We start from the raw sequence: 22,238 nt of genomic DNA, 5'->3' as shown, positions 1-22,238 counted from the left end.
AGCCATGAAGCTCGTAATGGAATAAACATTAGGAAGTAAAAGGAATAAGATAGGACCACAATTAAGACAACAACAACAAGGATTTTGGCCTGGAAGATCAATTATAAATGCCATATTTACAGCCAGACAAGCTGTAGGGGAAAACAAAAATTAAAAAAATTAAAAAATGCGAATTTGGGAAAGACACTGTAGTTGCAGTATAAAAAAATGCAACAGACAATCAAGAACTTCTACAAAAAGTGTGTGAACTGTGTTGTAATAGACTGCAAAAACTCGGATTGGTTTATAATGGGCAAAGGGGTTTGGCAAGGATGTGTGATCTCACCACTGCTTTCTGAAATAGTCACAGACATAATACAGAAAATTTGGCAAGGGTCAACAGCAGACAATATGAAAATCATAGCATTTGCAGATGATGTGATGATTTGGGAAGAAAATGAGCAGGACTTGGAAGAACAACCAAATAGCTGGTGAGAATAATTGAAGGAGGCGACATGGAAATAAGTGTAACAAAAAGTGAAGTTATGCAAATGAATGGGAAAAATTAAAGATGTAAGTTGCAATGAAAAAGTTATTGAAGTAAATTAAACAAGAAAAAAAAACATCAAGTTTGAAATTCCAGAAAGAATAGAAAATTGCTCAAAATTTTATTATTGTGTATTGGACATAGAATAGAAATTGGAAAATATCTTCCAAGGCAAAGATCATGACGTACATTATCTGCCAACTGACCTATGGATCAGAATACTGGATTTGGACAAAGTAAGATCTGAGCAGAATACAAGCAACAGAGATGTGTGTCCTAAGAGGGATCCTGAGTAAGATGGTAAGGGACAGGACAAGGAGTAGAACAATCAAAACATCTGGCATATCAAGATCTAAAAGAAACTATTTACAATAACAGGCTTAAATGGTCTGGTCATACTAAAAGAATGGGATGAGAAAGACTTCCAAGAAGAGCCCTCAAATGGACAGAATCTGGACAAAGATCAACTGGAAAACCATGAACAAGATGGATGGAGTGGGTGAAGGGTGGTGTGAACCAAAGAGGCCTGGAATTAGAGGCAATTTTAAATGGTAGCCTGTGAGAAAAGAGAAGTTTGGAAGAGACTCTGTGAATGACCTGCATGTTTCATGAAGAAGTATGTATCTCAAGTTTCTTAAATTCTTAAAAAGATTATGACATGAGGTTCATGGGCAATCTGCACATCATTTGGACAACTGTTTTCTGCAAAAAGAAAATTTTCTTTGATGTTTATGTATTGCCCCAGAAGATAATTTCATAGCATGTAATAGAGTGGAAATACCCAAAATAAGTGGACTTTGTGATGCTGATATCCCCAAAATGTGAGATTGTCCTAATGGCAAAAGTAGCCTAGGACAACTTTTTTTATGGTCTGCAGGACATCATGTTCTCATTTAACCTTGCTATATATGTGAAGCCCTCTGAATCTGGTGCAGTATACTCTTTGTATTTTTTTGCTTATTGTCATGTAAAACAGGTATCTCCTATGTGAATTTATGTTCAGAGCTGAACTGGATATGATTAGTTTTTCTCAAGTTTACTGACAGTTTGGTTACTTTGGGCTAGATTAGGAGTTCTGAAAGTAACCTTATGGCAACAGGTTCTAGATTGGCATACTGCTTGTTGTCTGTGACAATACTAGTCTTCTTCTTTTCTTTTTCCTACCAAGTGCGAGGCCTGTTGGCCTGTTATGGTCTTGTTGAGAAGTTCTACTGCCAATTTTCTATTCATCAACCTTGTGAACTTACACTATTGGAGTTGTAGTGTAGCATGCATTTTAATGTTTTTTTGAGTTCATTTATTTTAGATAGTTCCTCCTATTATTTTTTTGTAAAACCTCACTGCCAGTTTTGTAAAGCCCTCATTGATACTGCAGTGGAGGCTGAGTTGCTACTGTTGTTACATTAGGCCAAGTCTGTGAGTTTGTGAAATGGCTACTGGTGCAGTACACCACTATTACAGTATCTTCCTGCCATTATTGCACAGCTATGCCCCAGAGTCAGGTAACAAGATAGAAGAACGAAGTTTCTACAACACTCCAACAGATTAGTAACAAAGTCACACAAATGAGTTAAAAACTGTATAGTGGAGATGCTGAGTCAAAGTCATATGTGTGTGTGTTTGGGGGTGTCTCTTTTTGACGAAGGCTTCACTGACCGAAAGCCTTATTTGTGACAGTCTTTTTGTTGTGCCTGTCTGCGACCTTAGCATTTCCGCTATATGGTGAGGCAACTTTCCTTTTCAAATATTGTTACATTCCATCATGTATTTTCCATTGCTTGAAATGAGTTAAAAATGTTTGCTTATGTTTGTGAATTTGAGTAATGAAGTCTGCATCGCTGCATGTAATATAACACAAAAATGCCCTCAATGGCTAAGTGCAAATAATCATAGGTAAGATAGATTATATAATGGTAAGACAAGAGATTTAGGAATCAGGTTTTAAATTGTAAGACATTTCCAAGGGCAGATGTGGACTCTGGACACAACTTATTGGTTACGAACTGTATATTAAAACTGAAGAAACTGTGAAAAGGTGGGAATTTAAGGATATGGGATCTGGATAAACTGAAAGAACCAGAGGTTGTAGAGAGTTTCAGAGAGAGCATTGGGGAAAAATTGAGAAGAACGGGGGAAAGAAATACAATAGAAGAAGAATGGGTAGCTTTGAGAGATGAAATTGTAAAGCCAGCAGAGGATCAAGTAGGTAAAAAGACGAGGGCTAGTAGAAATCCTTTGGCAACAGAAGAATATTGAACTTATTTGATGAAAGGAGAAAATATAAAAATTCAGTAAATGAAGTAGGCAAAAAGGAATACAAATGCCTAAAAAATGAGATCAACAGGAAGTGCAAAATGGCTAAACAGGGATGGCTAGAGGACAAATGTAGGGATGTAGAGGCATATATCACTACAGGTATGATAGATACTGCCTACAGGAAAATTAAAGAGGCCTTTGGAGAAAAGAGAACCACTTGTATGAATATCAAGAGCTCAGATTGAGAACCAGTTCTAAGCAAAGTAGGGGAATCAGAAAGGGTGGAGGGAGTATATAGAGTGTCTATACAAGGGTGAGGACATACATCAAGATGAAATGCGAGATATGATATTGTGTGAAGAATTTGTCAGAGCACTGGAAAACCTAAGTCGAAACAAGGCCTCAGGAGTAGACAACATTCCATTAGAGCTACTAATAGCCTTGAGAGGTTCAGCCCTGACAAAACTCTACCATCTGATGAACAAGATGTATGAGACAGACAAAATACCCTCAGACTTCAAGAAGAATATAATAGTTCCAATCCCAGAGAAAGCAAGTGCTGACAGGTGTGAATATTACTGAACTCTCAGTCTAATAAGTCACGACTGCAAGCTACTAACACGAATTATTTACAGACGAATGGAAAACTGGTAGAAGCCAACCTTGGGGAGGATCAGTTTGGATTCCGTAGAAATGCGACGTGTTTCTAGCATTTGTAGACTTAGAGAAGTCTTTTGACAATGTTGATTGTAATACTCTCTTTCAAATTCTAAAGGTGGCAGGGATCAAATACGAGGAATGAAAGGCAATTTACAATTTGTACAGAAGCCAGATGGCAGTTGTTAGAGTCGAGGGGCATGAAACGGAAGCAGTGTTTGGGAAGGGAGTGAGAGAGGGTTGTAGCCTATCCCTGATGTTATTTAATCTCTATATTGAGCAAGCAGTAAAGGAAAAAAAAGAAAAAATTAGAATAGGAATTAAAATCCATGGAGAAGAAATAAAAACTTTGAAGTTTGCCGATGACATTGTAATTCTGTCAGAGACAGCAAAGGACCTGGAAGAGCACTTGAATGGAATGGACAGTGTCTTGAAAGGAGGATATAAGATGAACGTCAATAAAAGCAAAATGAGGATAATGGAATGTAGTCTAACTAAATCAGGTGATGCTGAGGGAATTAGATTAGGAAATGAGACACTTAAAGTAGTAGATGACTTTTTCTAGTTGGAGAGCAAAATAACTGATGATGGTCGAAGTAGAGAGGATATAAAATGTAGATTGGCAGTGGCAAGGAAAGTGTTTTTGAAGAAGAGAAATTTGTTAACATTGAGTGTAGATTTCAGTGGCAGTAAGTCTTTTCTGAAAGTATTTCTATAGAGTGTAGCCATGTATGGAAGTGGAACATGGACAATAACTAGTTTAGACAAGATGAGAACAGAGGCTTATGAGCTGTGATGCTACAGAAGAATGATGAAGATTAGATGGGTAGATCATGTAACTAGTGAGGAGGTACTGAATAGAATTGGGGAGAAGAGGAATTTGTGGCACAACTTGACAAGGAGAAGGGATCAGTTGGTAGGACATGTTCTGAGACATGAAGGGATCACCAATTTAGTATTGGAGGGCAGTGTGGAGGGTAAATATTATGGAGGGTGACCAAGAGATGAATACACTTAGCAGATTCAGAAGGACATAGGTTGCAATAGTGACTTGGAGATGAAGAAGCTTGCGCAGGATAGAGTAGCATGGAGGGCTGCATCAAACCAGTCTCTGGACTGAAGACCACAACAACACAAGCTTCACAGTCCATAGCAAATGCAATTTACAACTGTCTGTTCACTTCCAAAAAGATCACTAAATGATGTTACCAAAGTCAGGGCTGGATGATGATTTATAACCAAGTGATGAGAGCTGCTCTTATATCTTCTGAGTAGGCTTTTGTCCATTGTTGTCTGGTCGTTGGGAGATCATACTTGGCCAGCAGTTGGCCAAGGTGAAGTTGATGTCTTTGTCCTCAGTGCCGCCCATGGCGCTGGTGGAACTTGTGCAAGTGGTGAGTCTCTATGGCACTGGCACCAACTCACATCTTTGCACCTGTGGTGCTTCTGCCCTGGCTGCATATTGTTCGGATGGCACAGCAGTTTTGGCAGTTATGAACTGAATGTGTGGTAGGTTCAGTTTAAGTTCTTTCAATACATCTTCATTTCTTTTGTGATCCCATTTGGTGTAATCAGCTGTTTATCTCAGGAATTTCATTTCACAGGGTACTAGTCTTTCTATGTCTTTCGCCTTTGTTGTCCAGGCTTTACTGCCATAGCACAGCACAAACCTTGCTAAAGTCTCTCAGTGGCATACTCTGGTGTGCCTATGATCTGGGGAAGGTTTCATTACTTCCTAAAGCATTTATTAACCAATACGTCACAGTTGCAGTTTATACATTTGGTGACTAATTTCAAGCCAACTGGTTCATTCTCAAGCCTGAGTGCTGCACTGTACTTTACAAAATAATTGTAGATGACTTTCACAATCACCATGTGCTTACTCAGCAAGTCAGAATCAATCTCAGATTGATTGCTGCACATGTTGGTTGTGAAAGTTATCTACAATTACTTTGTAAGCCATGTATTGTTGTTTCAATGTTCATTATTAAGATCAGGCACTTTTAGTGCAGCCTAAGTAGGTCAGAGAATGAACCAATTGCTTCAAAAATAGTCACCAAACATGTGTAATGCAATTGCAATTGTGAGAGATTGCTTAGTCACTTCATGAAATATTGAAAAATGTTGCTGATCATGTGATCATGTATCAACAAAATGTTCCCATTGTTATTGTATACCTAGTGGCTTTTTAGCAAGGTCTGCTTCTTCCAAAAAGGGTAGTTATAGCATAAATATGTGAATAATATGTTCATTCGTTCCGGAATTTTACTTTTAAAACACATCTTACTTTTTACTGGCTGTTTTCCACATAAGGCCATAGTTTTTGTTTTTCCTGTGTTGATGTCCATGCTGTGATATAATCTGTAAATTATGTACAGAATGCTCTGCCCACCACAAGTCAGGATAAAAGGTAAGTGATAGAGGAGTCACACCTCTTAGAAAAGACCTTGGGCCAGCTAGCTGGCTGATAGTTCTTGTAATGGTCCATTGCCAAGGTTACAGGTGAAGATAGTCAGTGGTTTTAAAGGCAGAAGAGGACCATGCATCCCTGTGGCACATGAAGTGGAGGAGCTATCTCAAATCCACCAGGTAGTGTCTGGTCCCCAGGCCTGAGGCGGCTACCAGCAGGGTCAGTTCCTTGTGTTAAGGGCAACTGAAATAACGTCTGAAACTGGTCCAGAAACTATAAGATGGCAGCCCCATCACTAGAATTGCTTTCTATCAGCAAGCAACTGAGTGGAAGGACACAACTTATTGCTTTCAAATCTCAATGGACATAATTGCACAGACCACCACAATACTAATATCATCAACAAACATAGTAAATCTGCATGTTTTGTATGATAAAGAGGAAACAGCAGCACACCGAGTTCAGACTCCAGGTGACTATATGAAGTACAGTGCCCCTGTTTGACTCTACTTCCTCATCTGCTTTGTTGCTCTCATCCAAAACTACCTTCTGCTTCCTGTCTTGGACGTAGGATTTTAGCCAGTTCCCCATTGCCCCATTGATGCCCTAGTGGTGTGTTTTGTTGAGACGTATTTTGTGACTCACACAGCTGAAAACCTTAGAAAGGTCACAAAATATTCCAACTGTCTTCATTTTTTATCTAGGGATTCCAAAACATTGCCTGTGAAAGAAAATACAGCTTCAGTTGTGGACGTATCTGTTTGGAAACCAAATTGTCTTTCACTGATGACCTCAAAGTTTTCATGGTGCCTCACAATTCTGGAATACAGTACTTTCTCAATGACTTTTCTGAGATTGGTCAAGAGAGATGGGACAGCAGTTTGTGATTTCTGTTGCATCTTCCATTTGTGGAGATGCTTCACTATATGTCGCTGGGTTCACTCCACCAGGAAAGGCATCATAATACATAAAGCATTAAAGATGGGGGCCAAAACTCTGCATAATTGATCTGAGCAGGCTGTTAGAAGTTTACTGGAAGTATTATTTGTACAGGATGGCAGCCAGTCAAGGAATATTTTAGGGAATTAGTTTAAAAAAAATTATTTCAAATTCCCAGTGGAATCTTTACAAGTTTTCTCCCAGAGTAATTCACGCTGTGTCTGCATGGCACAAGTCACTTGCCTTTCAAAACCAAGGCGGTACTGTCCAATTCAAGCTGCTGACAGGAGACGCCCTGAGCATTCTGCTGAAACTGCTAGCTAATTCACACCATTGATTTTAGTCAATAGCATGCACCGGATACCAATCACATGTGTGGATGCTGGTTGTCTGCAGTGCAGAACACAGTTGCTTCTCTCTCTTGTAACCCAGACCCCGAGCAGAACAGACATCTTTTTGGGAGGCAGAGCCTCCGGCTCTGTTCTTCAAGACCGGCCACCAATGTAAGTTAACATGAACTGCTTCTCCTTCCGTTACCCATTTCATTTAATTGTTCGACCTCCTAGACTGGCCTAAACCTGCTAACTTCTGACCCTAGGCATGCCCTTTGTACTCAGTATATTGAAATATATCTTCTTTATTGTATGTAATTCCCTGTTTTGCCATTTAACGGCAGCCCTGGATGCCCACTTTCAAATCCCAACCACTTGACCTCCTGCACACTGCCGCCACGAGGCATATTCAGCAACCTTCTTCCCCTTCCCTGCCATTTTATACATTAACATTGGTGTTAGAAGTCTCTCTCACCCATCCCCAAACCATGCATATCTTTTACAATTGGTGTCAGAAGTGGGATGTAACAATTATACCCCTCCCTTCTTGGTTCATACTCTGTTGCATTTGAAGTCAGAATTGCGATTCGTTCCCACCATTCGGTCTACAGGGTGGCCGTTTATTTTGGTTCATGTTTGACGTTGGTCAATACTTGCTGCAGTTGTTCGTCTAGGAGCCGAGCCTTGGTGCAGCATGTCGGCTACAATGTCACGCCAGACGCTACATCCACACATACCAGCGCCCGGTGCGAAGTCTACTTCCTGCCTCTCGCAAGCAGCCACTGCACCAACATGTGCGTGCTGAGTACAGCGAGCCATGCCTCACTGCACACATGCATACTGCATGCACTCCAGCCCCATTTGATGGTCACAGTCAGCCCAGCTTGTCAGTAGCTGTCCGCCAACTCTGAGCCAGGTGCCGAGATATGGAGAAAACATGTGAAGCATCCTTGCCACTCCCGTGGCTACACAAAGCTCACGGGTGCACTATTCACGGTCGGCACGGTTTCCCTGCTGCTGCTGTCGCCCACCTGCCGCCACCCACCTGCCACCCCATGTACGCCGCTGGTCAGCCCACACTGCAATCTGCATTTGGATCCTGACATCAACGCCTGGGGCGTTTACTTTCAGCGTCATGTAGCCAGCCACCCCGCCGCCCAAGTCGCTGCTGCGCAAGTACCGCATGTGTACGGCCCTCAGCCACCATCCTGCCACTGCCACCATCTCTTCTGTACTGTGAGTGTTGATATATACTGAAGCATTTACAGCAGATACAGAGAAGAACTTTAAGAGCTCCTTTATAGCATAAATTTTGCATCCATAATACAGTTACTGCCTGTGTATTTTAAAAACACAACTCTGTTGAAGAAGTATGTCATGCTTAGTTGTTGTGATGAGAAGTGTTTTAAGATTTTTTTTTCTTTTTTTGTATAGCTTTTAGTTAATTTCCAGGGATGTGCAGCTTGCACAATGTGTTTGGCAACCATAGAGTCTTACAGCTGTTCATGGCATTTTCTTCCATTTCATTTTCATGTCATGATCAACTCTTTCTCTTTCATCTTTCCTATAAGCATTATTTCTCTGCCCTATAATGAAGGTAGGTTCCTTATCCTTGCCCCACAGACATGAGTGTTTAAGGGTTCTGTAACGCCCTTTGCCGTCATACCGCGTCTGCAAGGTATCCGAAATTGTTGGTGCCATAAATGAACTTTTTCTACCTTCTCTTTCTTTCCTTGCTTTTCTCTCTGCATCCTCTTTGCCGACCATTTATTCTTTATCTGTCCATGCCTTCTGTTTTTCGTAAGTGGTAGTTCCTTGATTGGTTAACTCAATGCACGAAGCTGTGAAACAGAATTGATCTGTTTTACCCCTATGTAAGTTGATAAGAGAGGATAGATGACATCCGGCTGTTATCCCCCAGAGGGCAGCAAATTTTTGTTAATATGAAGTGATGTATGAGGTTGTTTTATTGAGGTTATTGGAGAGCAGGCAAAAGGTCGTGTGTGTGTTGTTTTATGTGATGTTAAATGGTCTGTTTTATGCTGCCACCCCAGAGGTCAGCGCAGAACCATTAACCATGATTCACTTTACCATGCAGCGAGTTTCCAGTTGAGACAATGTTTATTTAGTCATCTAAATTGCGGCCTATGTTCCCAGTGAACACTTACTATAAGCAGAGACCGCATGACGCAACCATGTGGACTGGCACAGCTGTTGCCTTGTGATAAGTCAGTTATGCCCCAAACGTTACCACTTCTCTCCCTATTCTTCATCTTGCCTGTCAGAAATTAAGTCTAATCTTCATTTGGTTTATAAGGAATTTATTGTATAAGTTTTGAGTGACCATGTATGGAGAGTATTAAGTGTTTGGAGGTACCCTCTCCCCACTACTGTACAAGTATTTGTTATTTGATGATGTTAAGATATTTGCTTTATATTCAGCTTTGTTGTAGAATTTTTGTATTGTACTGTATTTCACTTTTAGATCTCCTTTATTGACAATGATTTTGTTTTGCCTTTCGAAAGAATGCATGAAGTCCAGCCGTTGTGGCTGAATGGTTCTAGGTGCTTCATTCTGGAACCGTGCGACCACTACGGTCTCAGGTTCGAATCCTGCCTCAGGCTTGGATGTGTGTGATGTCCTTAGGTTAGTTAGGTTTAAGTAGTTCTAAGTTCTAGGGGACTGATAACCTCAGATGTTAAGTCCCATAGTGCTCAGAGCCATTTGAACCATTTTTGAATGCATGAAGTTTACCCTACTGAAGTTTTTCTACAACACCACTTTTTACAAGCCTACATCATTGAATGTTTTGTTTTGCTGTCAAACCTAGACTGTGGAGCCCCTCCTTGCATTTTACATTCTGCTTTTCTTTTCTTGTTCAATAGATTGTGATACTTCGAATTTTCATCTAACTTTTGTAAAAAATACTCCACTGTTCCACTGCTTTGCAGATGAGCTAAGCCTACCGCAATTTTGGAAGCATTTATTTCCCTGTTTTCTTTCATGCTGTCTAAGATTAAAAAATTATTGCTAGTTTTTCACTCTCATGCCCACAGACCAGGCTATAATTCCAATTGGAGTTTGGAAGCAAGTGACCTCCAGCTGAATGAACGTGAAGTGGAAACACACCATAATAACGAAGCCTGCCATTGTGGGGTGTTTTCCCGTGGACCGCCATTTAGTTCGGTGGCGCTTTGCACTTCTGAGCCTCTTCTGAAGTATAGTACCACCATACCACCTTCCATAAATGCTTAACATGCCCACTACAATATGCATTTTCATGGAAATCCTTGCTAAGTGAAGCACCTGAATTATATAAAATACCCAATAAAGAAGAGTTGAATGTGCCCCTGAAGTTGAGAAGAAGTGCACTACCCTCTCACTGTAGAGTGGTAAGCGAGATAGAGAATTAACCCAGACAAACACAAGTTTCGTTATTATTCACCCTACTTCTTACAATGTAATTTATTGATGAAGTGAGGATGTTACGAGCGAGCACGGAAATTGACACTGCTACCATTTGGATACAGTGCTCTGCCATGTGTTTAGGAAATGAGAGAGATCTGTTTGTTTATTCAAACAAACACACCCATGATGTTACAAGATTAAAGCTCCTGCTGAAATAAGCACTAATTTGTTCATGTTTAGCACCCATGACGTGACGTCATTGCCCAAGCGCAGTAATGCATTATTTTGTTGATAATTTAGTTAGTAAGAGACTTCCACCCAAATGAATAAAAAGTTTCAGTGTACAATGTCGCAGTAGTTCTTGCCGCCGCCCCTCCCCCCCCCCCCCTTTTTTTTTGGTCATAGCTCACCCTGTTACTTCAGGGAGTTTGGGAATTTTGTAGTAGTTAACCCCCATGAGACGTGATCGCCCTAAGTCTTCCTTGCCCATGCATTGCACTGGGTTACTGCCATTGCTTTGAGTTGCTTGTTTCCACCTCAACAATTACTTTCTACCTCCCTCCTCCAGGGCTGTGTGCCATACACTTTGCGGTTAGTGCCCGCAGAGTGCTCAGCTGATCAGTTTATTCTTTCAGTTTTCAGTTTTGTAAACGGATCGCCTACCTATCTCTTTCATCTATGCATCATTGCCTCCCCCAGGGAGGGGGAAGGGAGCCTTTTGTATTCTAATATGACTACTACAGTCAGAATTTCTCTATTATCACCGCTGAATCAATTTTTACTCTGAAACTTGTTACCTGAACTTGTTCCCAATTATACCCAATTCCTTATCCTTTAATGTGAGCACCCTTCTGATTCACTGAGAGTGTGTCGCTCAGCATAAATGGCCAATATGTCAGGCTACCTTGGCATTGCAATCACGGACGGCTGTCCACAGTTATACCTAGAACAAACCCTGCGTTAAATACAACATAATTTTCCCAATGGTCAAATCCCTTTTCTTCCTAAGCTCCAACATCCAGTACTAAAGCTTCCAATTCAGTGAATCACTTATGATACCACTAAATTCCACCGGTACATGCTGCCAGCTGTGCCGTGTGCTGAAAGTGCCACTGCCACTACCACTTCCCCTTCATCCCTCCCGCCCTTCCTCCCTTCCTCATCCCTTGAGCTTACCTCTCTGCTTTACACCTCCTCCCTCCCCTCACAAGATGTTAAGATGTGCATTACACCACAGATAACTAAAGAGAATGAGAGAACGGCCATTAAAGTCTGTCAACATGACGCTTCCCCACCGGACAAGCCACGTGCTCTTCTCCCATCAATCAAAGTTTGCTTACAAACAGTGTGTGTGCTTGTGTCGCACAGAATCACATTCTAGATGTGAACCTTTCTGTATTTGTGTACTGATTAAAAACTCACTGCATTCTTTCCCTTCCTTTATATGAAGTTTTATGAATAGGACAAGAATATTGTTAGCTGTTTTGTCACTATGGACACACTTTTTAATTAACTTTGTTTTACGAGCTTATGTTATGCCATATGACACTCCCCTGATCTCATCCTTAATTCCAGTGTTTTGTCAGTATATGTTGTAGCCCATGGAACTTTATACAACCTTTACCTATGACTAATATGTCAAGGATGTACTAAGATTTTACATTTGTTATCACTGTTCTTTAAATGTACTTAACCCAGTTGTAACCCAAGCTAGGTGTTAATGATCTGCAGTACATTAATTTATTATCTTTTTTACCAAAATATTTTGATTACCGTAGAATTAAGTATTTTGTTATAATAGCAGATTTTCCCCTCAAACTAGCAGAAACCATGTTAGTTCATTCCTATTTTGTGAAGCATTATGGCATCATTTTAACTTCGTTTGTCTTAAGACCTGATTATATGGACAGTGATGATTTCAACTATTACAGGAGATATTGTATTGTAATTTGAACAAGTTAATACTTTACTATTTCCTTACTCATGAAATTTGATAAACTTGACTGCGTGTAAATCCTCTCCCATTTACATACAGTAAACGAAACATTGTAACAGATCCCTCCCATAGTATTAAGGCCCCTACTATGGCAAACCGTCTTTCCAGGGAGTGACTGACGCCCTTTTGTAAACAGTGTTTGTCACCACTTCTCTGGAAGGGGGAAGGAATGCACAGGATGGCAGCCAGTCAAGGTATATTTCAGAGAATTAGTTTAAAAAATGTATTTCAAAGGCCCAGTGGAATCTCTACAAGTTTTCTCCCAGAGTAATTCACACCGTGCCTATGTGACACAAGTTGCTTGCCTTTCAAAACCAAGGTGGTTCTCTCCAGTTAAAGCTGCTGACAGGAGATGCCCTGAGCCTTCTGCTGAAACTGCTAGTGAATTCATGCCATTGATTTTAGCCAACAGCATGCATGGGATACCGATAATGAGTGTGGACACTGGAGTGGTCTGCAGTGCAGAACAAAGTTGCTTGTCTCTCTTGTAATCCAGACCTTGAGCAGAACAGATGTCTTTTTGGAAGGCAGAGCCTCTGGCTCTGCTCTTCGCGAGCGGCCAACAACGTAAGTTAACATGAAACACTTCTCCTTCCGTTACCCATTTCATTTAATTGTTTGACCTCCTAGACTGGCCTAAACCTGCTAACTTCTGACCCTAGGCACGCCCTTTGTACTCAGTATATTGAAATATATCCTCTTTATTGTACGTAATTCCCTGTTTTGTCATTTAATGGCAGCCCTGGATGCCCACTATCAAATCCTGACCGCTCGACCTCCTGCACACTGCCACCACGAGGCATATTTAGCAACCTTCTTCCCCTTCCCTGCCATTTTATACATTAACATTGGTGTCAGAGGTTTCTCTCCCCCATCCCCAAACCGCACATATCTTTTACAATTGGTGTCAGAAGTGGGATGTAACAATTGTATCCCCCCTTCTTGGTCCGTACTCTTTTACATATTATTATTATCATTATCATTATTATTATTATTATTATTATTATTATCTACTTTTTAAGAAGGCAATGGTTTTCTTTTCTTAATTTTAGTTATGGGGGATATGCTTATCTCACTTACAGCCTTAGCAAAATGGTGTTACAGTGTCTCCATGGCACCTTCTTTGCAGCCATTGCAGCCTATTTGCTTTGTAGCCCAAAAAATGGTCACTGAATTTTTTTCAATTGTCTCTTGGTTGTTTATACATTTATCATCTATATTTAAAACAATGTCCTTGCTTTTCCTGGCATGGTTGGTACCTGTCTTCTTATTGCATCCCAGACTGTTTTGACTTTATTACAGGATCAGTTGATTTTAGAGCTAAAATATAAACTTTTGATTATTTGTTTACTTCAATTACTGTTTTCCTATAATTTTATAATGATTTATTTGGGTAAGGTTTCCTGAATTTTTTGATGTAATGTACAATTCTTATTTGTGTTTGCAAGATATGCTTTCCTTCTTTGTCATCTATGGCTTCTTTGTTGTTTCCCTGGGTAAATTCCAGTAAATTTTAGTTGAAACAGACTCTTCAAGACTGCTGCAATTTCGTTGGTAAACGGATTGTATTTGGAATTGTCTGAAAAAGAACTAGAAGATGATGAATCCAGGAATGCATTTGTGTTCCATTATTTTGGAAGCCATTTGTCTAATGTTGTCTGTCTGTATGCAATGCATTTTGTAGAGAGTACCACATTGACATATGCCATGCATCTGAAGGGGAGCATACTGAATACCTATGAAAAGGTGTGAAAAAAAAAACTTTTTGAGTTTCCTGCTCATCTAAAAACAAAATTCATTGTATATGTTTATTAGTTTCAGAAATATAGATGTGTCAGATTGGGTGATTCTTTTCGATACATCCTGCATTACTCATTGCTTTGGCTAACTGGTTTTTACTGTACTAGTTAAAGTGCAATCTGTAGTTTGTGTAATACACTTGACTGAAGGTGCTTCAATCAGGTTCATGTTCATGAAACTGTTCCAGATTTCTGCATAATACATATTGGTGACTGTCAGTGCCTTATTTGCACACGAGGATCAAGCTAATCATACATGATTGGGACATACAACATAACCTCACTGGTGTGTTTTAACTTGTTTGAAGTCATTCTCAAGGCACAAACAACATTCAGACCTCACGTGTGGCCAAAATAGTTAGAACTACTGCAGATCATAATGACGTCCTTTTTTATTAATTTATGAGAAGTGACACTTGTTTCAAATACCAACATTAACTTAGAAAATTGCATTACACATACACCAAAGGAGAAACCAAACAGAAGAAAGGATATGGGCAGGATAATTTCTGGGGTAAAAGTATCCTGTGATGGGAAGTCCTGACTGCATGGCCAGGAGTTGAAACTCCATACTACCAATGTCACAAAATCGTCCAGTATGTCTTTAAAAAAGCAACACAAATGCACCTGTGCTCAGAATATAAAATACTCTAAGAATAATGTGACAACATTTGGAACATTACTAAAAATGAAGAAAAAAGTAATGATCCAAATGAAATTGAGAGCCAGAAACTAGCTGTGCCAGAAATGGTGATACATTTCATCACTGGCCACCAAATTCAATAATTGCTGGTTCATTTCACAGTGATGGCAAACACTGTACCCACTGATATGCACCAAATCAACTAAATACAGACACATGATATTTACTTTAGCAGAGGCCACATGCACCTCCAACAAGTCTTAGTTTCAAAGATCTAATCACTAAAGAGGATTTAAAATATATCAGGTCACTAAAAAAGAGAAATTTTCTGGCTGAGATGATGTTTCAAGCAAACTTTTAAAATATTGTTCTCAGGCCTCAGCGCCTGAAGATGACAGAGCAGCCATGTTTGTGAGATATGTGCGCATAGGATTGTGTGTGTGTGTGTTTCTATGTCTGAGGAAGGACTTTGTCTGATAGCTAGTCTACTTTTATATGTGCCTGTCTGTCGCTCAACACCATCTCTACATGTAGAGTAGCAATCTGTGTTACTTAATTGTTGTTAGGGTTCAGAAGTTAGTAGCAGCTGTGCAGTGAAAGAGGAGGAGCAGTGACTTTTCTCAAAGTAGCTGTTATTCTCCTGATATATACAAACATGTGTAAAAAACATATGGTAAGGTAAGTTATGGCAGAATGTAAATGGTTTAGGAGTAAAGAAGACCACTAACTGAATAGTAGAAGCATTGTGTCACCGACATGCACACAAAAAAGAATGAAAACTGAAAACTTTGCTTGGATGTGTTCTTTAATGAGGTACAGTACACATACATATGTGTGCACAAATTCCCTCCCCCCTTCATCCCCCAAGGGGGGGAGGGCCCACACAAGCACATATGTATGTTCTCTCTAGCTCATTGTAGGATTCATTTACAAACTAGCAAAGTCTTTTTTTTTTGTGGGTCTGTTGGCAACTCAAAGCTTCCACTATTCGGTGAGAGGTCTCCTTTATTCTTAAATTATTTACATAAATAAATTTATTTAGAAGTAATTCCCATAATTATTAGTATGAGTGGGTTAGTAATGGTCAAAAGTTTGTTGGTAAAAATCTTAACAAGAACAACCTACAATGCTGCTTGTCTTGACTTGTTACACATCCCTGATAGTCTTTCCTACATAATTGAAGTTGTCAGTGTTGACATGAATCTTCAAACCTAAAATCTAAATATTTCTTTGTGAGGAAGGAAACAACACTTCCAAAAGTGAGGAACATTTTTTCCACTTCTGATTGTTTCACTTGGCCATAATGGGATATGCCCTCCTGAAGGTAAGTAAGGTCTGTCTCCTTGTAATTTCACAGTTTTCTCAAATTAATTCTCCTGCTGACACAATTAATGGCTTTTGTGGAATTCATCTTCCTGTTACTTGATCAGTCATTGTTCATGTACATTATTTATTGGCTAAACCAATTTTGACCCTTACGTCATTTTCAATACCCCATATTACTTCTTAGCCAATGGCTGTGTCAGTATGTAGTAGGAGCGTGCATCTTCTATACTCTCCTATCATGTCCGCTAGTAGCAGACTTGAGGAGATGGATGCTTCTACTGCATAGTGACACGGCCTTTGACTAAGAAGTGTTATGGGCTATTGTGAATGATGTAAGTGTCAAAATAGGTTTAGCCAATAAACAATGTATATGAGCAATGACTGAAAACCTCTGTAGTCAAATTTATTGTGCCCTGAGATGCTGTAAGCCAACAACATGATGATTACGAACAAATTCTTTTTTGTTGTCAGTGATCATTTTTTATATTTGAAATCTGTTTTTCTCTGTATAGTGACTGTTTTTCTTTGTATCACCATCTTCTTTCTGTACTCAATGATGTTTTCCCTGTGCCCAGCAATCTATTTTATTTATTTGGCTATCTTGTTTTTTTGGTGATCTTTTATCTTTGTGTAACAACATTTTCAGTATTTAGCAATCTGTTTTCACTGTTGGGAAATCTGCATTCAGTGTTTGTTGAACTTCTTTCAATGTTGATTGATTTTCTATCATTCTTTGGCGATTGTTGTTCCTTATTTTCCAAATGCTTTCTTTATCATTTGTCTGCCATTTTTCTCCATCTTTTACATTCTTACTTGTTTTTCAGGTATCTTTACAGAGATGAAAACCTTGTTCTAGTCTTGTTTCCTCTTAATAGTGCTACCTTCACAAGCCCAAGCCTTATCCATCGTAACCCCCTTTTTGCTAAACTCACCACCTACCTTGACCTTGTACTTCAATATTTACACTCCTTCTACAAACATGGTATTGCTACAATCAAACGCAACAGTTCTACATACTTTCCCCCAGTCCTGCTTAACCATTGTTTTGCCCTGAAAGCCTAACCTTAAAAATTCACATTTGTGGCTGCAACTCACATTTCCACCAACTCCTCCTTAATTACCAAACTGGTCAGTCCGTAGCACTTACACACATAATGCTTGATGTATACACTCCCTCTGCCAACCACCATTCCCAATAGCTGCTGTCTCTGTTAAAAATCCTCACTTTTCATCCTTTGGATCAGCTAGCACACATAGTTTATTTCTCATTTAATTACTCCTTGAGGGATGAATTAACTGTTCCAAAAGTTAAGAACCCTTTTTCTACCCCTAAATATTTTTATTGGCAGTACTGGAATTTTCTCTCACGAAGGTATGTAGTGAACAGCCATTCCATATCGTGATAATATTAAAATCTAAATATTCAGCTTATTTATTGAATGAAGACTCACAAGGTAATGTTTTTACTTAGTTCTGAATTTTTTCAGGTTCCAGATTCTGTTCTTTACATCAGAGGGCAATTTGCTAACATCCTGAAACTTTTCAACAGGTCAAAACTGTTTGCTGCACTGGGACTCGAATCTGGGAACTTTATCTTGTTATCAGACTGAAGAAGAGGTCTACACTCCTGGCCATTAAAATTCCAACACTGGGAAGGCTAGCAAATAACAAAATTTTACTTATTGTGCATATATAGTTTAGTGCAAAGAATACCTGATTAAATTTGTAGGTGATTTGTGAGTTTATAGAGTGCATAGTACTCAGATCTACCACCTTTGATAACATTAATAGCTCTAACCCAGCTGGATGTCAAGTTTAACTGAGCAGGTATATTATTCTATGGTGCTCTAATGCTTTAGACGACCTGGAATGTGGTGCGAAATTGGATTGTATGCAAAATTCACACTTCTCTCACATCAGTTGACTTACTTGATCTGCACAGCCGGTCGTTTTCTCTGGATAGCTGGCTACGCCAATCTCCATGAACTTCTTCGCTGAAGAATACTGCTAGTTAATGGAATTTATCAGACTCTCTCTCTTTTTCTTTACTCATGAAATAAATGGATACTTGCAGAATACTTTTAGTTTAGTCTTGGTATATTTCAACTTCCACAAAGAACAAATTCACCACTTCTTACATAAATATTCAAATGTTTGCAAGTCAACCGATTCGTGTACCATTAGACTCAATTAAATACATTTACAATAGCGTAGTTTTTACAACCACATAATTTATGAACATGTCTTGTTTCTAGCAAATCCAACACATGAAGTACAATTAACAAAGTTTTCAACTGTTCTTCTACTTTTTTCTCATTACAATAATCAATGATATAAAACACCATAAGATACATAAACACCCCTTGTTCTTCCAATCTGATTTCCGTGGAGCGAGTGGCAAATACTTGTCGATGACTTTCGACCGTCACGTCTACCTTGTGCTCGTGACTCCTTTCCAGCCTGCACACATAAACATGTGTCACGCAGTATGTATATTCTCTCACACTTATTTTTAAAAAATTGTGTGTTTTAGACAGTATAAGGATGAGTGGTTCTAGAATTTACATGGAAATTCTTGAAGAACTATATATCCCTCCCCTCAGCTCGAACATGCAATATTTTATACATAGTCATTATGTATATTAGTATTACATATAACAACAATTCATATTACCATAGTATACATTCCACATTTCTTTATTAACCATGCTTCCATGCTTAACCCTTTTGTTTAACATTTAGCTTTTCTTTTTTTCATTTTACTTTGATTATAAAATGGGAGTATTTCATTCAATGTTGGAGTCAATTCTTCTATATCTAGGAGTCATGGGGCCTAAGCCTTTGGTTTCCAATCATGAGCTCCAGGTCTTCATGACACTTGAGTATTTTATTCTTTATTCTAATTATTTGTACTGCTTCTTTAGTACGTGATAGTCTCATTAATTATAGACTGTTTGTAGTCTGTAGGAACTCTGGGCAAATGAAAGTGTTCTTCTCGACACTTGTAAACTCACATAAAACATAATAATGCCAGTGGAATATAGAATTCAAACTCACCAGAACATTTCCTACAAAATGTGTGATTCCTTCACTTCCTGATTCACGCTACATGACATAACTGTACACTCCTGCAATACATCTTTGTTGTTGGGAGCTTGTCTTGTGAGATCCTGAACAGTATTGAGTACTGCCCTCCTGAGCCCACTTTCTTCAAGACAGTATGGGATCCTGACCTATGCAAGAAGCAATATTGCAAAACAATAAACCGTAGTCTTGATAGGCTGTGATCCTGCCACTGTCAAATTCTGACATGTGCAGGTAGACTTTGCTCCTTGCTCAAGGCATAACTCAATCTTCTCACAAACAAACAACATTCAGATGTAATTTCCAAATGAGAAATCTGTTGTGTAATCTTTCCCTATAAATAGAATGTAAGTGGCATTGAAGCGGGGACGTGTTGTATCTCTGCTTACAGTCTCTCATGTGCAGTGAACTGGCTTTATCGCCGCGCCCACGCACTATGCTCAAGGGAGAGGCTTTCTAGCAATAAACAACTAAAGCAGTCTCTGGACAGGACACATTTATTTTTCCTACCGTTACAAAATGACAAATAATATACTTCGCTAATGTCCGTCTATACTGGCGCGTTGCACTGGCGGCACGGCTCGGTCACCGATCCCGGAGGGTGTACACTCCAGTGACGAACCGTGGCGCGACCGCATGGACCAAGCGAGACGAAAGGCCGCGTCACAGAATGTTCTGCTCTTGGTGCGACCGGAGGCGCCGTAACGTCCGCGAAGAAGCGAAAGAATTTAATGGCGACTGCGTTTACGACCGCGCATACGCATTTACGGCGGAGTCGCGTTGACTCAACGCACGTGGTCCGCGGCGGAAGAACTGGGGAGACGTGTGTCGCGTCGACTAGCTCGCACTGGTCGCCTGCTTTGTTCCCCTGCGGTCCGGTGTGCGACGCACCGTTGCCGAAATTCTGCGTAACGGTACAGCTGCCCCTACTTGTGTCGGCAGTGCCGTAGTTCAGCCCTTCGTGCGTTGGACGGTGCTGCTGCCACAGCATTATTACTATCTACTTTGTGCCATTGCACTGAAATGCTAATCAGTTGCATATCCAAACATGTAGTACACTTCATGCCATTTGATGTTTGTTGCCTGCCGCTTAAATCATGAGTATGTAAATGACAGAAGTCCATGGTCTTTGAAGAAGCTTTAGTATGGTTCACAGTTATTATCTTCATAAAATATTTTTATCAAAATAATACATAAAAACAAGGAAAGACAAGCACTCACCTACAGCCAACAAATTTGTGTTATACAGACACATGTATTAGCTCAGAGATTCAGTTTTGGGCTATCTCTTTTTTTCTACTCTAATTACACAGTCTCACACTCGCAACCAAACATATGCCCAAACGCTTCCACCGATAGTGACATATTTCCTATTTTTTCAGATTCCATGTTTTGTTCTTTACATCAGAGGGGAAGTTTTTAATATCTTGATACTAGCATCAAGAACAAATCTATATTGAAAATAATTTTAAACCTTGTAAGTTTGTGTGATGTATCCCATTTAATGCTGAACTTAACTTTTACTAGCAGTAATTTCCATTACTGTAGTATTGTTTTTGTTTGTTTTTTATCTGAATAAATTTCTCATGCTCATGGTTCTCCTGGTATAGGTGTTACCCAGCTGTTATCCCAACTAAGATCAACTAAGTGTTTTTAATCCTATTGCTGGTGTGGGTCAAGTGACTGCATCATTAAGCTAGTATTTCATGAAGAAAAATAGAATGTTTGTACTGGGTAGGCTGGGCAATAATTGTCATTGTTAATTCATAAATAACCACCCTATCTCCATTCAGTTCTGTGTTTACATTCACATTTATACTCAGTGAATAACTGTGAAATGTGTGATATTGTACCATATACTAAGGTCTCTTTCTGTTTCTTCCATTGTTGGGCAGAGGGAACGTATGACACCTAGTACGCCTATGTGCAAGCTGTTTATCATTTTATCATAATTTTTCCTTATTATAAAGAATCCTGGTTCTGAAACAAGTGTTTGTGTGTAGTAAGTGTGTGTGGCTGCTGCCACTCGGCAGGTAGAAATTTACGTCTCTCTTTCTGTTTCTATCTAACTATAAACACACACTTCATATTCTAGAAATCCTGTCAAGCAGGAACTATATACAAAGGTTCTTTATCATTTAGAAGCACTATTACCGAATGTTATGAAGCATTTTTTCAATTACCTCACTGCGTATCTCATGAATGTCTTCTTTTTTCAGTAAAGCGAGACCTCGAATTTGATGTCTGCATCCTGCCGTTTGTAGATTGAAGACAAGTGTTGCAAATGTTGGGGTGACAGCCAGTACTGTAGAATAGACATACATTTGGATGAAACAGTTATCTAAATATCTCTAAGTGTTTTCACATTTTAGTTTCAACAGTTAAATGTTGCATCATCAAATCATTCAACAGATTAGCTAGAACTTCTTTTCACTTATGTATTTTGTATTCCATGTTCAATATAGAAAATCTTAATTATAGGCTGAACAGAAAGTTCCATTTCACTAAGTGCCTCAAATTAATGTTTACACTCTCTGAATATGAATAATTGTAAAATATATAGTACAAAGAAAAAAATTCATACACGTCCTAATGTTACCCTGAAATTTTTTTAAAATGAATGCTACTGACACAAATATACCGTACGAAATCTGGTAAAACCAAGTAATGAAGTGTATCCATGATTTCCAAGGGAACAAATTCTCAATTTGTGATACTTACTGTGAGGTATTTGTGAGGAAGATCAAAATTTAATGTTCTATTGATTTGTTTATGATCTATTTTAAAAAGGAGTTTTCTCTTCAGTAATTTTTTCTATTATTGTAATGCTACGGGTAAAATCTTAAGTAAGGAGAGCAGAA

General features: G+C 39.2%; 1 protein-coding gene across 1 annotated transcript in view; it reads right to left on the bottom strand.

The window, feature by feature from the left end:
• LOC126160794 (adhesion G-protein coupled receptor G6-like) overlaps positions 1-22,238 on the bottom strand; it is a 138,030-nt gene that overhangs the window by 24,382 nt on the left and 91,410 nt on the right. The window contains exon 8 of the mRNA XM_049916930.1: positions 21,561-21,682. Within this exon, the coding sequence (XP_049772887.1) occupies positions 21,561-21,682 (122 nt within the window). The remainder of the gene's footprint in view (positions 1-21,560; positions 21,683-22,238) is intronic.

Source organism: Schistocerca cancellata, chromosome 2, assembly GCF_023864275.1.
Source record: "Schistocerca cancellata isolate TAMUIC-IGC-003103 chromosome 2, iqSchCanc2.1, whole genome shotgun sequence".
Lineage (NCBI taxonomy): Eukaryota > Metazoa > Arthropoda > Insecta > Orthoptera > Acrididae > Schistocerca > Schistocerca cancellata.
Note: the sequence above shows the minus strand (reverse complement) of the source record. Positions and strands in the feature narration are given on the sequence as shown.